The sequence below is a fragment of the Rhipicephalus microplus genome, unplaced genomic scaffold (assembly GCF_043290135.1).
Source record: "Rhipicephalus microplus isolate Deutch F79 unplaced genomic scaffold, USDA_Rmic scaffold_21, whole genome shotgun sequence".
Lineage (NCBI taxonomy): Eukaryota > Metazoa > Arthropoda > Arachnida > Ixodida > Ixodidae > Rhipicephalus > Rhipicephalus microplus.
In genome coordinates this window covers 3,461,952-3,477,712 of record NW_027464594.1, presented here as the reverse complement: position 1 = coordinate 3,477,712, position 15,761 = coordinate 3,461,952, and the positions used below count along the sequence as shown (strand labels likewise).

General features: G+C 46.8%; 1 protein-coding gene across 1 annotated transcript in view; it reads left to right on the top strand.

Annotated features, from left to right (window-relative positions):
• Positions 1–15,516, top strand: part of LOC119159888 (uncharacterized) — a 45,641-nt gene extending 30,125 nt beyond the window's left edge. The window contains exons 3-5 of the mRNA XM_037412698.2: positions 6,379–6,452; positions 9,462–9,545; positions 15,205–15,516. Coding sequence (XP_037268595.2) covers positions 6,379–6,452; positions 9,462–9,545; positions 15,205–15,332 — 286 coding nt within the window. The 3' untranslated portion in view covers positions 15,333–15,516. The remainder of the gene's footprint in view (positions 1–6,378; positions 6,453–9,461; positions 9,546–15,204) is intronic.
• Positions 15,517–15,761: the final 245 nt, after the last annotated feature.

The following is a 15,761-nucleotide window of genomic DNA, read 5'->3' as shown; positions in this document are numbered from 1 at the left end:
GACAGACAAAGCAGCAGAAAAACCTGATGATAGATATCTCGGCACGTTTCGTGTTTCGGCCGACATACTCACGTTGCCCCCACGTTCAAGCGTCCTGGTTGATGTCGTGTGTGACGAGCTACCTGACGGTTAGGCAGTCGCCGAAGGCAACTTGACACAATTGTTCAGCATAGGTGTCTGCGTGGCCCGGAGCCTCATTATGCTTCACGACAGACGTGCCACGCTGCTTGTGACAAATTTTAGTAATGAGCAGCGGCACCTTTTTCGTCGCACGGCTATCGCTTTCACCTACCCCATCAAAGACGTTGCTGAAAAGTTTTCCGCCACATCCATGAACAGCGGGATACAATCGACATCGACAGGCATTTCTACGGCTCTTGCAAAGGTGAACATCAATTTGAGCCTCACGCAGCAAGAACGCACAGCGCTGCAGAAACTGTTGCTTGAATTTCAAGAGTGTTCCGCTTCGTCATCGAAGGTGCGTCAAACGCCCCTTATGAAACAGCGGATTTTAACGCACATCAATGTTTCGCTCATAAATCAACAACCCTATACTGAGTTCCGGCCAAGAACGTGACGCGGTTAATGATGTTAAGATGATGTTATACTGCCGTCCAATAGTCCATGGTCATCGCCAATCGTTCTTGTAAACAAAAAGGATGGAACGCTGCGTTTCTGCGTGGACGACAAAAAGCTAAACAGCGTGACTAAAAAAGACGTGTATTCTCTGCCATGCATCGATGATTCACTGGACAGACTAAGTCGGGCAAGGTATTTTTTTCATAGTCTTGAAAAGCGGATACTGGAAGATTGAGGTTGATGAAAGCGACCGAGATGATGATGATGATTATTATGGTGCTGATGATCAAAATTTCATTACTCCCAAAAGAGGGGACCGGCCTAGAGGTCGGTTACGCTGCTTAGAGGAGGTCAGCGGGGATCCCTTGGGACGCCGCGGCCTCCAATGTGCGTGAGATTACAGGCGTCTCTCGGTCTCGCCCAAGATTGAGAAAAAAGTGCTTTTGTTACACCGGATAGCGTGTATGAATTCAAGGTGCTTCCCGTCGGCCTGTGTTTCGCACCAGCGACATTTCAAAGAATGATTGACATTGTTCTTACCGGTCTGAAGTGTAACAGCTGCCTAGTTTATCTCGATGATGTCATGGTGTTTTCAGTCACCTTCGAGGAACACTTGAAGCGTCTGCAGGCTGTTCTGGAAGCGCTCCGCTCTGCGAACCTCACGTTGAAGCCAGAAAAATGGTGCCTTGGCTATAAAAAACTTAAATTTCTGGGCCATGTTGTGAGCGCTGACGGCATTCGACCTGACCCCGACAAGACAACCGCCGTAGCCTCCTTTCCCGTTCCCCGTGACTAGAAAGCAGTACGTCGCTTCCTCGGCCTGTGCGCCTGCTATCGTCGCTTCATCGCCAATTTTTCAAGAATTGCCGAGGCTCTGACTCGTATCACACGTGACAACGTACCATTCGTTTGCAATGAAGAATAGAGCATGGCTTTTATCGATCTACGTGAGCGTATGCAGGCACCACCAGTTCTTGTTCACTTCGACGAGGATGCTACCACCGATGTTCATACCGACGCGAGCCTTGTAGGTCTCGATGCCGTGCTTGTCCAACCTCAAGAAGGCACAGATCGCGTGATGGCTTATGCCAGCCGTACCCTGTCTCGCACCGAGATGAACTATTCCACCTCGGAGAAAGAGTGCCTAGCAGTATATAGTGTGGGCCACCATGAAACTCAGGCCTTACCTCTACGGTCGTCACTTCAAAGTAGTGAATGATCATTACTCATTGTGCTGATTGACCAATTTACGAGATCCGTCTGGGCGCCTAGCACGATGGATTCTTTGTTTGCAAGAATTTGACCTTACCATTGTCTATAAATCAGGCACCAAGCACGAAGATGCTGATTCATCGTCCCGTGCACCTACTGGAGTTTGTGATCCCGACAATGACGATGACAGCGGCTCTCTCGGAGTCCTCACTGCAACAGACTTGATCGCACGATAACACGATGACATCGAGATTCGCGCAATGATTGACCAACTAGAAGGACGCAACACACCCGTACCTCGACACTTTTCTCGAAATATCTCTTTGTTCTGCCTACGGAACAGGGTCTTGTATGAAACAAGCTCAAACAGCAACGGGATAGCTTACCTGCTGGTCCCTTCTGACATTTGAGACGACATTCTTCTGGCCTACTACGACGAGCCCACATCCGGTCATCTAGGTTCTTCAAAAACTCTCGCCAGAGTTCAACAGGCCTACAACTGGCCAAAACTTGCTACGTACGTCAAGCGATATGTGAAAAGATGCCGTGAATGTCCACGCCGTAAATCTCCGCCACTGAACCCTCCAGGCCTGCTGCAACCAATCACACCACGAAGGGCACCATTCAATCAAATAGGAATGAATTTACTGGGGCCATTTCCTCGGTCATCTGCCGGTAGCAAGGGGATAGTTGTAGCGACTGATTATCTAACGAGACACGCCGAGACAAGAGCCCTGCGACGAGCTATAGCTTCCGATGTTGCCCAGTTTTTCGCCGACCACATCGTTCTTCGCCATGGCGCCCCGTCTTCCGTGATCACTGATCGCGGAACAGCTTTCACGGCTCAGCTTATTGACGATGTATTCAAACTAAGCTACACGAGCCATCGCGAGACGACGGCGTATCATACGCAGACTAACGGCCTGACGAAACGACTTAACAAGACCATCGCCGATTTGTCATCAATGTATGTGGAGGTTCAGCTCAAGACGTGGGATGAAGTGCTCCTATACATAACATTCGCGTGCAAGACTGCCATCCAAGAAACGACACGATTCACACCTTTCCGTCTCGTCTATGGGCGTGAGGTTCAGACCATGCTAGACGCTATGTTGCCACACGATTACGAGGGTTCGCTCACACCTGACGCTGAGCTGCAGCTTGCTCAGTATGTCGAAGAAGTTCGACAGTTGGCACGCCTGCATATCACGCAACAACAAACTGCAGATGCACGCCGCTACAATCTTCGCCACCGACAGGTCGAGTACTACCCAGGAGATCCAGTTTGGGTATGATCTCCGGTTCACCGCCAAAAGTTGTCCGAAAAGCTCCTGAGTTGCTGCTTTGGACCCTACAAAGTAATTCGTCGCATGAGTGACGTGAACTATGAGGTGGTCCCAGATGAAACCATGTCATTCCAGCGTCGAAAGCACTACCCAGATAATGTTCACATGTTCGCTACCCAGAGAATGTTCACGCCCACATGCTGACGCCGACAACCTCTCGCGCTTCCCTATGCCTGAAGACGACATGCCCTGCTCAGTATCCTCGATTGCTGTTTGTGGCATCAATGTTGACATCATCGCTATCGATGAGCGAAAGGATAATCGGATTGCCCCGCTGACCGAGTTGCTCTCTGATCCGTCCGCAACACCATGCAGGCATGCCTTGCGTCGTCGAGCTCACCATTTCGCCATCTGTGACGGCCTCCTACACAGACGCAATTACGACGCCGATGACCGGCAGTGGTTACTTGTGATACCCCGCAGTCTGCGGTCGGAGATATGTGAATCTTTCCATTCTTATCCGCAATGCGCGCACTCTGGGGTATCCAAAACCTAGCACCGCATTCAAGAACGCAACTCCTAGCACGGGATGTACCGCTAAGTGCAGCAGTTCGTCCACTCCTGCCTCACTTGCCAACGCCGCAAACCGTCCGCTCACATGTATCCAGCCAGTCTGTTACTGTTACCTTGCCCTGACCGTCCGTATGGGTGCATAGGTATCGAACTATGGACCACTTCCTCCGACGACGGCTGGTAACCACTGGGTCATCGTCGCCGTAGACCAAATAACGCGATACGCCGAAACTGCCACTCTCCCTGCGGCTACTGCGCGTGATGTTGCGTCCTTCCTACTGCATCGATTCATACTGCGCCACGGTCCACCCCAGGAGCTTCTCAGCGATCGAGGCCGTGTCTTCTTGTCGGAAGTCATCGAAGCCAATCTCACGGAGTGTCATTCTGCCCACCACAAAAATACTGCTTACGACCCGCATACGAATGGCCTCACCGAACACTTTAACGAAACCCTCAGCGACATGCTTTTGATGTACATGTACGTCGCCGCTAACCACACGAATTGGGATAATATACTGCCCTTCGTCACCTACGCCTACAACACTGCCCCTCAGAGAACGACCGGTTTTTCACCTTTCTTCTTGCTGCACAAAAGGCACCCCTCTGCACGAAAGGCACCCCTCGCACACCATCGAAACGATACCCGCGTACACGCTAGATCCATCTGAGTGTGCACTTATTTCAGAGACAGCCAGACTTGCTGAAAAGTGTCGCGAGCTTGCCAATACGTTTAGGACGCATGAGCAAAAGTGGCACAAGAGCATTCGTGAGGGCTCCGCCACTTCTGAGCCCAAGTTCCTTCCTGGTGCACTTTATGGCTCTCAATTCCGATCACTGTAGCTGGCCTCTCCATTAAACTACTCCCGAAATACGAAGGCTCCTACCGTGTCATCGAGCGCACATTTCTGGTCAACTGTCTGATCGAATCCATCGAACAATCTTCGGAAATGCGCCGTCACGGGCGCGACATCGTCAACGTAAAGCACCTGAAGGCTTACTAGGATCCGCTCATAGTAACAAGCTGTTAGGTCGCCAGGTGGCTCCCCCTTCTACCCCGGGGTAATTGTAGCGACGCCCCTCCAAACTGTGAAATGGCTGGAACTCTCGAGTACCTTCTAGTGGCGCTACCCAAAAAGGACACCGCTCACGCTGTGAGCCCGTGCTTGACCGTGACTGTCACCTTAGCATATGATCGCTAGTTGCTGAATATATATATATATATATATATATATATATATATATATATATATATATATATATATATATATATATATATATATATATATATATATATATATATGAGATATAACAGACAGTAATGCCAAGGAATGTACAGGGGAAGTTATTAACATTAATGGAATGTAAATAAGAAGAAAGAAAAGTGGATGAAAAAATTACCAACTGTAAGCAGGAATCGAACCTACGACCTTCGAATTACGCGTTCGATGCTCTAACCACTGAGCTATTACAGCGGCCCTCCCTCCATCCACTTTTTTGGGTTTATCTGTGAATTTAGAAGTAGGAGCGACAGTCAGCGCCATCTATAAGCCAAACAACGAGTGTGAAAACACTCTTATGCGCATGTTTGGCGTCACGTAGCACGTGAACTTATAATGAGCGGGCAGCTGATTAATTGACACTGAGAACGAAACGAAATGTCCATGTACGTCCACATCCAGTTCTTAAGAACCGGATGTGGACGTACACGGACATGTGGTTTCGTTCTCAGCGTTGACAGTGGATCTTCTTCTTTTTAACTTTCTTTCTTTTTTTTCTCTTTTTCTTTTTTTCTTTTCTTCTTTTTTCTTCTCTTTTTTCTTTCTTTCTTTTTTAGTTTTCTCTCACTCTCGCAAACATCTTTCAAGGCGAGAGGGACGCGGCAGCAAGGAAGTTTGGAAGTTTATGTTAGTATAACTCATCCCCTGATGAAGGGAGGACTCCTCCCGAAACTGTTGGGAAATAAATATATTTGTCCTTGTTGACAACGCTCCCGTTGTGCCATATCCCATACCTTGATGAAGACTAACTGGCCCATTGAATTAGTACTCCCCCCCCCCCATATATATATATATATATATATATATATATATATATATATATATATATATATATATATATATATATATATATATATATAGCTCTGCTTTTCCTCAGTCAGATGAAGCTGATATCGCTTGTTCACATTGTTTCCGAATACGAACACTTCGCTACGTGTGACAGGGAAGCCATGTTATTTAAAAAAAAGTGAATCGGCTAATACTGAAATGGTGTGGTCGCGTGGATAGCATTGTATTGCGAAGCATTTGTATGCTTGATTATTCCTTCAGGTAAGCTTTAGGATAGGTAGCAAAGTGAGATGTGTCATAATTTGCCTGAAAAAATTATCTGCGTAGCGCAAAGACACATTCGTTGGTATAACAACAAACGTCCTCTCAGGAAAAAGGTTTATTGATATTTTTAGGATGAATTGGTCAATAGTAAACTCTGAAATCATGTATCTTTGATGAAAATGTAACTACAGCTGCGGAAACACACATTTTTTAGTTTTTTGTTTCCAGCAATCGTGATATAGGCTTCAATTGCTGGAAACAGCATGATAGAGCTTTGTAAACACTCAGTGGGCATTGTTATTTTGCTTGAAAGCACATCGTGAAAAGCACCATTTAATCTTACGCTACACGAAGTCCCGAATGCCTGAAAACACGGGTGTTGTATTTTGATGTTCCAGAAACACAACCTTCAAGCTGATGTCGTCGCCTGGCTATACGGCGAAAAATGTCGTCAACGTGCAACCCGTCGACCGTGAGCTAAATTTTCTATTTGCCTTTTCACAAAGAAGCCCTGCAACCCGTTTCCAAATAATAATGCAATGACTTTCTTTAAAAAAATTATTGCCTCCCGAATCGTGTGTCACCAATGTAATCAGAGGCTGTCCGCACAGCCGTACTGCACGTGCCGGGATCCCTGCTGTACGCAAGTAGATGATGATAGAGCGTCGCCGATACGCTATTTCGTCCTCCGCTTGCGTGCGGCAGGTGTAGCGGCACGTGTGGTGCGGCTGCGCGGGTAGTGTGCGAAAGCAGGAATTCGTTGCACGCCTTAAGCACTTCCTCGCTGCTTTCCTACCAGCGAGCGCGCTTCAAGCTACACAGGGAGGACGATGACAAAAAGGAAAGATGATGCGTCTTCTTGCTAGCGCTCGTGATTACCATGGACCCTTTCTTTTTTTTTTCTTTACTGGATTCCTTTTCTATGGATCGCATTGGAAAAAAAAATCGGCAGATACCACGTACCTGGGAATCGACGTTTTGCGAAGCAAGCGGAGGGAAGGTGACCATGTTGCAATTTTTTTATTTAGAGGCCCGTCATGAATTGGCGCTAAATATATGTACAAATGTTGCATGCACAGACATATGAAGAGTTGAAGATGTTCATATAGCCAGTTGTTTGCACTTGTGCAACGATGCCAACTGGAACATGCGTATTAGCAACACCAGAAGCTGATGTGACGCGCTGATGCTCGCGGGGATGCTGGCCCCTAAACACTGCTACATAAATCAACTTCAGCGCATGACAACTAACCACAATTGACGTTCACCCGATGTGACGGCTGTATCAAAGGAGTACATAAGTAATGTTTATAAAATTTTGTAGGCAGCAGTGCAACCACTATTGACGTTTCACGAAGATTGGCGTCTATTTGAGAAGTAGTTGCGAGTCCAGGCGTAGGTAGCTCTGTAGTAAAATGCTCCATTGCCACGCAGAATGCTTGGGTTCGATCCCAGCTGGGACCCTTACATTTATTCTTTGCATTCGTCGAGTTAACACTACCAATGTAGGGTATTTTTTAACGCTCACACGTTAGAATTGCCCATGTGTGTACTCGACGTTTGTGGGTAGATACTAAGTGTCAATGACCCGTGGCACATACCCGCATACCAGCGGCACATACTCAACCATGGGTATGTGCCACTGTCTTCCGGGAGGTGTTTTACGATGTAAGCGATGCGATTTTGACATTATCTATGTCTTGACCAGCGCGTAATACTCGTGAAACCATCTTACCCTCCCATGCTAATTTTGGTTAACGCCAAGGTGACCACTATAGCACTTCAACGTAAGCGGCTAGATAGATAGATAGATAGATAGATAGACAGATAGATAGATAGATAGATACGCTCAAAGTTGCCGAAGTTAGCTAAAAAATGCTTCGCATTTAGAACTTTACTGATGTCCTGCGGGGCGTACTCAGTGCGTGGCGGGCGTCTCCCACGTCAGAACCAGCAGGGAATGTCTAGCGGCATCTCTCATTCTTTCTTCCTTTCTTTCTTTTCCCTTTCTTTCCTTCCTTCTTTCTTTCTTTTTTCTTCTTTCTTTTTTCTTTCTTTATTTTTTTCTTTCTTATGAACGTGAACCTCAATTACAGTGTAATCGCGAGGGAACCCGCGAGCACGCGATAACATCCCACGGCGGCATCTGTAACTATTCAGCTCACAGCGCTCAAACCAGCCAATGGCCGTGGACTTTGGGGATTATGACGCCATCATTTAGGGTTATAGTGTCATTTGTAGGGAGATGAGGGAGTAGTTTCTTACTCAGTTTGAGAAATTATTGTAAATTGTCGTGCACGTACTGCGCCGAATTTTTTGTGTATAGGGTGTTCTCAGGAGCCTCGACCATCCAACAGCAGCGCTTGCAAATCATGCTGAAAGAGGGTCGCAGAGTCATGTTACTGAACTGAGGAGGGGATCGTGGTATTTTAAAAGTGGTTATAGAGACAGAAAAAAAAATAAGCTCAACAGAATCGCAATCATGCTGCGTATGTATGTGCAGTGTACCTCACACAGGTATAGTAAGTGCACAAGTATTCTTGCGCTTGGCCCTCGTCAAAATAAATTGCCTGCCGTGGTAGGGAAGCAAACCTGCGTCTTCGAGCTTAGCGGCGCAATGGGTTTTCAGCTCAGCAGCACAAGCTTAATATCCACAGGGGAACGGAGCGTTCGTCTCCCCCCCCATATATATATATATATATATATATATATATATATATATATATATATATATATATATATATATATATATATATATATATATATATATTCACCTGTCGTATAAGTGACAGACTGTCAAATGTGCCAGAGCTTGAACAGACCACGTGACCAGGATATGGGGACATTTGCACGGGGTACAATCTCTTGTCAGCAACAGCGGTGGCCTGCCGCAGCTGGACTGCAAATAGGCGAAACTAAATTATGTCTGATGAAAAACACACACATTAGCAAAAACTACTTCCATTTTATACGTGGAGCAGAGACTTGATTTAACCTGTTAATACTACATCGTCGCTCTAGTAACGATGCAACTTCCCGGTGTTCGATTGGCCTGGGAAGCCACACGCTTTGGGAATCCACATGCTTTGTCATTTTGGCCGCCTATTAGGCCTCTGCTGTATTTATCCTAGAGTCATTTTCGATAACTAGCTTTTCTCAAGAGGTGCGGCTTTTTTTTTTTGTGCATGTCCCATTCAGTTAAGGCAGGACGCCGCTACTGCCGCCGAGAGACGGTGCCATGTACAGATGAACCCGAATGCTGGGAATGACTCTCGCATCAGCGACACAGAGATTTTGTCGTGTTTTCTCACAGCACGGAACAGTTCGTGCAACCAGTAAAACGCCTTGCGCAACTTTGCGCGAAATATATAGTGTTAAATAAAGCTTTTCTCGGGTTGGGTACAGCGTTTAGTCCTGTACAGCAGACACGAGGCACAGCCTCATGGCATTGCGGATAAGGCTCCCATTCTCTCCGTTTCAGAGCCTGGGTCAGGCGTAAACCTGACAATATCCTTCCGGGACTGCCACTCGTGCAAGGTGATTCGTCACAGCTACATCAATGAAGGTGAGTATGCATCCTTATGATTGTTATGTATATGCTTCATTTGCGTTTCATGTGCCATCTAATTACTTCATTTTACATGTCATGTATTACATGCGGCTCTGGTAGCTACCTCCCTCAGAAAACGGCTTCGGTGCTTCTCTCGGACTACCGAGAGTGTGGTGCGCTAACTCCCATCATATAATCCCACACAACGTTGTGAAATAGATTACTGAGTCACTTACATGTGTCTGCGCAGTTTTCTCGATTATGGGGAGCAAAATTGTACCACATAAGTAGTGCCCCCCCTCCCACAATAACGCCAACATGAATTAAAGTGATGCTCTGTTTGTGACAACGACCTGTTGATGATCCCCTCCGTGGGCACAACGCTCGCTGCGATAGTAATCCTCACCTTTGAAAACGGGAAAGAAATATGTGTGGCCAAAAACGGACATGTAACGTTGAAAACAAGCCCGACTGACTAAAGGTATGGAGAAGACATGGTGGCCCGTCGGTCTCAATCATTGGATGACTAGAGGGTCCTTGCCCCACGGGCTCCTCCCATGTGCCTCTGGATACTTCGTCAACATTCATCAGTGAATCCCACAGCCCCATGTCTTGTTTTTTTGACCTCGTTTTACAATAACATTGGCGAAAATGTGTGAGTCCCGCGTATTTAGGTCTAAGAGGAGCAAGAGGAACAAAGGAAGGACCGGGTGGTTATCGAGTACTTAAGTGCAGATGCACGTCAAAGAAGTCCAGGTGGTCGAAATTTCGGGTGCCCTCAGCTAGGGTGTCTCAATCATATCGAGGTCTTAGGACACTGGTCCGATTATTATTATTATTATTATTATTATTATTAATAATATTATTATTATTGTTATTATTATCAATCTACAGCGAAGCCCCATACTTCTATCCACAAACGGTTTTGTTTTCATCTCCGTGGGCAGAAATGCCAAGCCCTTGAACCACCACCAGACATTCTCGCTGTGCTCATCCGCTAGCACATACACACTTCCTTGCGTTTTCAACTCGGACGCTGAGGGAGGTCATTCGGACAGGTGGACAAACGAGCTGCCAGGCGCATTCGCTGTAGACTCGCGTACAGCGGCAACACCACAACTAAATATCTTTCTTTGATATCAGGTATACAGCCAAGAGCTCAGTATACGTTTCACTAAAGAAAACTACGCAACACTCACTGAAGCCACATGCCGGACGATAATACGCCTGCGAACAATGAGAACACCCTTCAACGCATTCCCGGTAAACGTTGGGTTGCATTTGCATTGCACTTCGCACGAGCACTTCGAATGACATAAGGCGGCCCTTCGTGCGTTTTTCGGTTTCATATGTAACAGGGAGACTTGTCAAGCAAATGATTCAGTTCATTCTCAAACTGCTATGGGTAGAATACCGAAATAAAGGACACCAGCGGAACAGCGTGAATAGAATGCTGCATGTATGAAAAAAAAAATTGCTGGACTTCTTCAAGAGTGAAACGCTATAGTAATATCGTGCCCCTAGTGCGTACTTCAAACACTTGGTGCTTGAAATCTTTTCGAACATGATATGCACCCACCATGCGTAGCCTTAAGGAAGTAGGCAAAGTAACGTATGTGCCTTTTGTAGTGGGTGGCCAGCTTCAAACCACGAAGTCATAATAATCGCATGTGCTTACACCCCATGTCAATGCACGCTTGTACCACGCTTTTTTGCTGCAATATTTTCTTGTGTATTTGCAATATGTCTTGGTATTGCTGCAATATTTCCTGTGTACAGGAAGCGTGCGTTTGTAAAGCATGAAAGTTACTTTCACTGTATTTCCAAGAAAAAGAAGCAGACGCGTGGTGGCGTGGTAGAACATCTGCTTGCCATGCAAACAGACCCGGTTCAATCCCGACTGCGATCCAGGATTTTTTATTTGCATCGTTCTCGACGTTTCGGTCCCGCATAGAATGATGATGATCTTTCGCTCACAACCAACGACGCCGACACCAACGCAGACGCGGGAATTTATGCGAAACGAGCTCTTTAAAGCTATCGCTTTCAAAGCTAATTATTTTTGCTGAAAGTGCTCGCGGAACCAATCAAGATGCACCACAGAGTTAAGACTTAAGCGCGATAGGTACATAGTGATCGAGGGAACTATTAGGACAAGCGCTACAGTACAAGCGCGACAATAGCAAGCTCCGTTCCCTCGTCCGCAGTTGCCGTTTGCGCTTAGGTTTTTACGTTATGGAATATCAACTATAGGCTGCTCCTACACCTGGCTTCGAGGTCTATCCGAGCGACTACAAAGTGATTATCAATATCATTCCTCTAAAGTAATAATCAAACAGATTCTCCAATCAGTGTGTATGCATGGTGCTTGTAACAGCTTTGCTGGACACTGACATTGGTGGAGCCTGCAACGCACATCGCGGCGCGCGCAGGGCTCGAGCAGTAGTAGTAGGTTTTTTTTTTGGCAACATGTAGGGAATGTTACATTGCTACAACTTCGAATAGCCGAAACTTCGAACCCATTTGGGGATGCCCCAGTACGAAGCTGCGCTCAGAATTCACATTAGGCAGTATCGCAGTTGCCGGAGAACTTTTTAGAGCGCAACTCGTAAGCGTGAGACAGCACGATTTTCCATGTGATGCAACGTGTGGCGTTGGATGACCCGGCATGTGGCGTACGATGTTTCGAGACACATGAGGCGAACGAGCAATCAGCGGCAGGCTCCAATCCCATACGGTGCGTCTGCATGCACATTCGGAAGACTTCGTAATCTCGTAATGAAGCACAAAACAAACAGTTTTCCACAGCCAAGCTTCGTTCTTTATAACAAAGCAATAAATAAAACTACACTTTCGTGGACGACAAACACGTAGCAACAGCGGCAACAGGCAGCCGTCACTCCCGATTCTGACAGGCATACCGACAGGTAAGCCTAACATGGCGGGCGCTGGTCGTCGCCTACGCCGGTTACATATGAGTTAGTGATCGAGCGCTTGTTTTTGCAACACGGTCAGGCTTTGTACTCGTATGTGATGGTGCGTTAGCATACGCTATTAAATTTCTCGGTGCCATCGATGTGAAGGGCAAATGTAGAAGCGAAGCGAGCCGGCTCGTCGAGACGAAGGTGTCGCTGCGTTAACCGGCGATATGGACTTGCATTACTGCTCGCGATCTCGCTAGTGGCTTCAGAGCGGGCATTGTCTTGCAGAAGTGGCAGATTTCGATCATCTCTTTAGTCAATGTAGAATTATTTCTTGTCACATGCGAAATGTACTTGACGTTATCACGCCGCCGCGAGCAGCGATGTTGGCACATGCTCCGAGGCTCGACTCCACCGACTCGCCTTGGAAGATGGCACCAGGAAGATGGCGCCATCAGCGGCATGGCGACACTCGTCTTCCAAGCTGTCATTGGCTGTGGCCGCGCGACGGTCTTATGTGACGACGAAAGTATCTGCCTTGTTTTCTGAGCACCGGCTTTGCGATGCGGCGGTGCAATGCGATGGAACGTCACGAATAGTCACCACCCCGGTTGCTAGATTGCCGTGCCGCATCACATGCAAAATAGCACTGTCTGTCGTGCACACCTGCGTTCAGCGGCATCGCCGTCGCCGTCTGTGACGTAACCGATACGTATAAAAAATACAAGTAGGAAAAATGTCCAGCTTCGAATGGGCCTTAATCCCGTACTTTCTGCGTGGTAGTCTATAGGTTACCGCAGAGCCACGCTACTGTTCCTCCATGGTGTATTCTCCGTGGTGCCTGACACTTCCGCAAGTACGTGTTTCAATTCCAGGAATACAGAAAAAATCTAATTCGCCTTCATTAGCCCTAAAACAATTGAGCTTGAACCTTCTGCACAAAATGTACAATAACCACGTGCACATATACACCGATGGTTCAACCACAGCGTCTGGTTCTGGCGGTGCGGTGGTGATTCCAGCTAGAAGAATCACTCTGCGAATCAAGCTGTCACACGTCACGTCTACGGCGGCAGATCTTGCTGCTTTGCGTGGCGCCCTAGAGTACATCAAATCCCAGAGACCGAGTAAATGGGCTGTGTTCCCGATTCGAAACCGGCCCTACAGAGCATGCAGTCAGTCCTTAGACGAGGTTGCCATGAACAGTTAACTTACGAAGTTGTCAAGCTTCTTCACCACGTCACAGAAACAGGCCAGGAGGTCAAGTTTCAGTGGCTTCCTGGCCATTGTGGGATCAGTGGCATTGATTCCGCAGACAACGCGGCTCGCACATCGCACCAAGAAGAGCATACCCTTCCGATCCCTTTGTCAAGGACTGATGCTGCAAAGCAACTTCGTCACCTGGCACGTAGTCTGTGTCTGCAGGAGTGGAACAGCCCAAGCATAAGACATACGAGACTTTACCAAATAAGCCCTCGACTGGAACTTCGACCTCCATTCAGATTTCGTCGACGTGAAGCTTCGCTTTTTTGTGGCCTTTGGTTGGGCGTTGCCTTCACAAAACTATATAAAATCCTCATCGGATTGACCGACAAGGCGGAATGTGACGTCTGCTGAACCAAAAAAGACATCGACCATCTGATAAGCCATTGCCCTCGATTTGCCTATGAAAGACAGCTTTCGGACGCATTGCGACAATTAGACAATCGGCCACTCTATATGCAGATGCTACTGGAACACCGTCCTCGCCTTTCGTCGGCTCAAAAAGCAGTCAAAGCTGTCTTCTGAGTTTTGAGAACTACAGGCCTACGTGACCACCTTTAACTTTTGTGTAGTGCCACCGCTGCATACGCGCCAGCCGATTGACTGACAATCCTCTTTTTTCCCCTCTATTTTTCTTCTCTTTCCTCTCTCTCTCTCTCATCGTTATGCCCCCCTTCCCATTCTCCCGGCGTAGGGTAGCAGACTGGGCATGAGCCTGGTTAACCTCCCTGCCTTCTCCCTTGTTGTTCATCTCCCCCCCCCCCCCTCACGCTAGTGTTCGTGAACTCATTTGCAAAAAAGACGCAATAAAAGCGTCATATCTGGCAAGAAACTGCGTTAACGTGGCTTCACAGGCAGTCATTACATAGCACTAATTGCGAAAGGAGTGCGTGGTTTAATGCTTCCCACCCATTGAAAAGTGCTTAGCGATAATTCTTCATCATTATCAGCCATACGTAGCATCAACAAAGTGCATACAATACTTCACAGATATGAAGCGGGTACTTGGCTTATCAACAGAAATGCAAATAATGGCGTAGTGAGTGCTGTGCTATTTGAAAAGTATTATTATTTATGGGGTAATCCATATCTCCAGGAAAAGCAAGACTTCAAACAAAGTTAGCCTTGCCTCAACACTACTGTCCATTACCAAATATTGCCAGTGGGCAACGTATTGCCCATTAGGCAATATCGTACCATCGGTGATTTTTTCTTTCTTTATTTACAAGTGTCTCGAAGTTCCACTCATGAACAACGACAATTTTTCTTTCATGGCCTATGACGCCTACAATGACACCTGCACCAGAATTTCTACAAAACGGAAACTTTAATGCTGTCTTATTAAAACATGTGCGCTGCTTTAGAGATTAGCGTAGGTAACGTTTTTCAAACAATTTACAGTCTCAGCAAAACTTGTGCGATTGCAATTCGCAGTATGTATACTAATTCCACGTTTGTTGTTTGTGTTCTAATAAATATTCACTCGGCAGGCAGAGGCTGTAGCATGTGGGTGACCGAAGCTGATCTGGGCAATCCTCACCCGTGCTGCGAGTTTGCCTTCCAGCTACTGTGCGGATTCCACACCACCTACCAGATCTACGACGAGAGTTGCCAGTGAAGAATTCGAGCGCAGCGATCCAAGGAAAAGAAATCCTTGCGTGGAATGGAAGTCCACTGCAGCAATTCTGAAGACGAGAGAAGTCACCTGTCTTGAGCATACCGAAGGTGGTTGCTCATGCAGCTCGAAAAATAAAGAGTGGCACACTCCGATTCCGAAAATAAATGTGGTGTAATAGTGCGTACATGGGACAACCTGATTTCATTTATTGAATGAATATATACAAGGTGCCTAGAAAGGAGACTTCATCAGTAACAAATATTTTAAACTTCCACAATTTATGAAAAATCGTGAGGTCTTTACAAACTGGCCAATAGCAGGTCGCATAGAACACATAATGTTACATATTACGAGGCTTCCACTAGGAGAGACAAATAGAAAAAAGCTACTTGACCAAAGCTGACCGCAGTACTTAACCATATTCTGCTG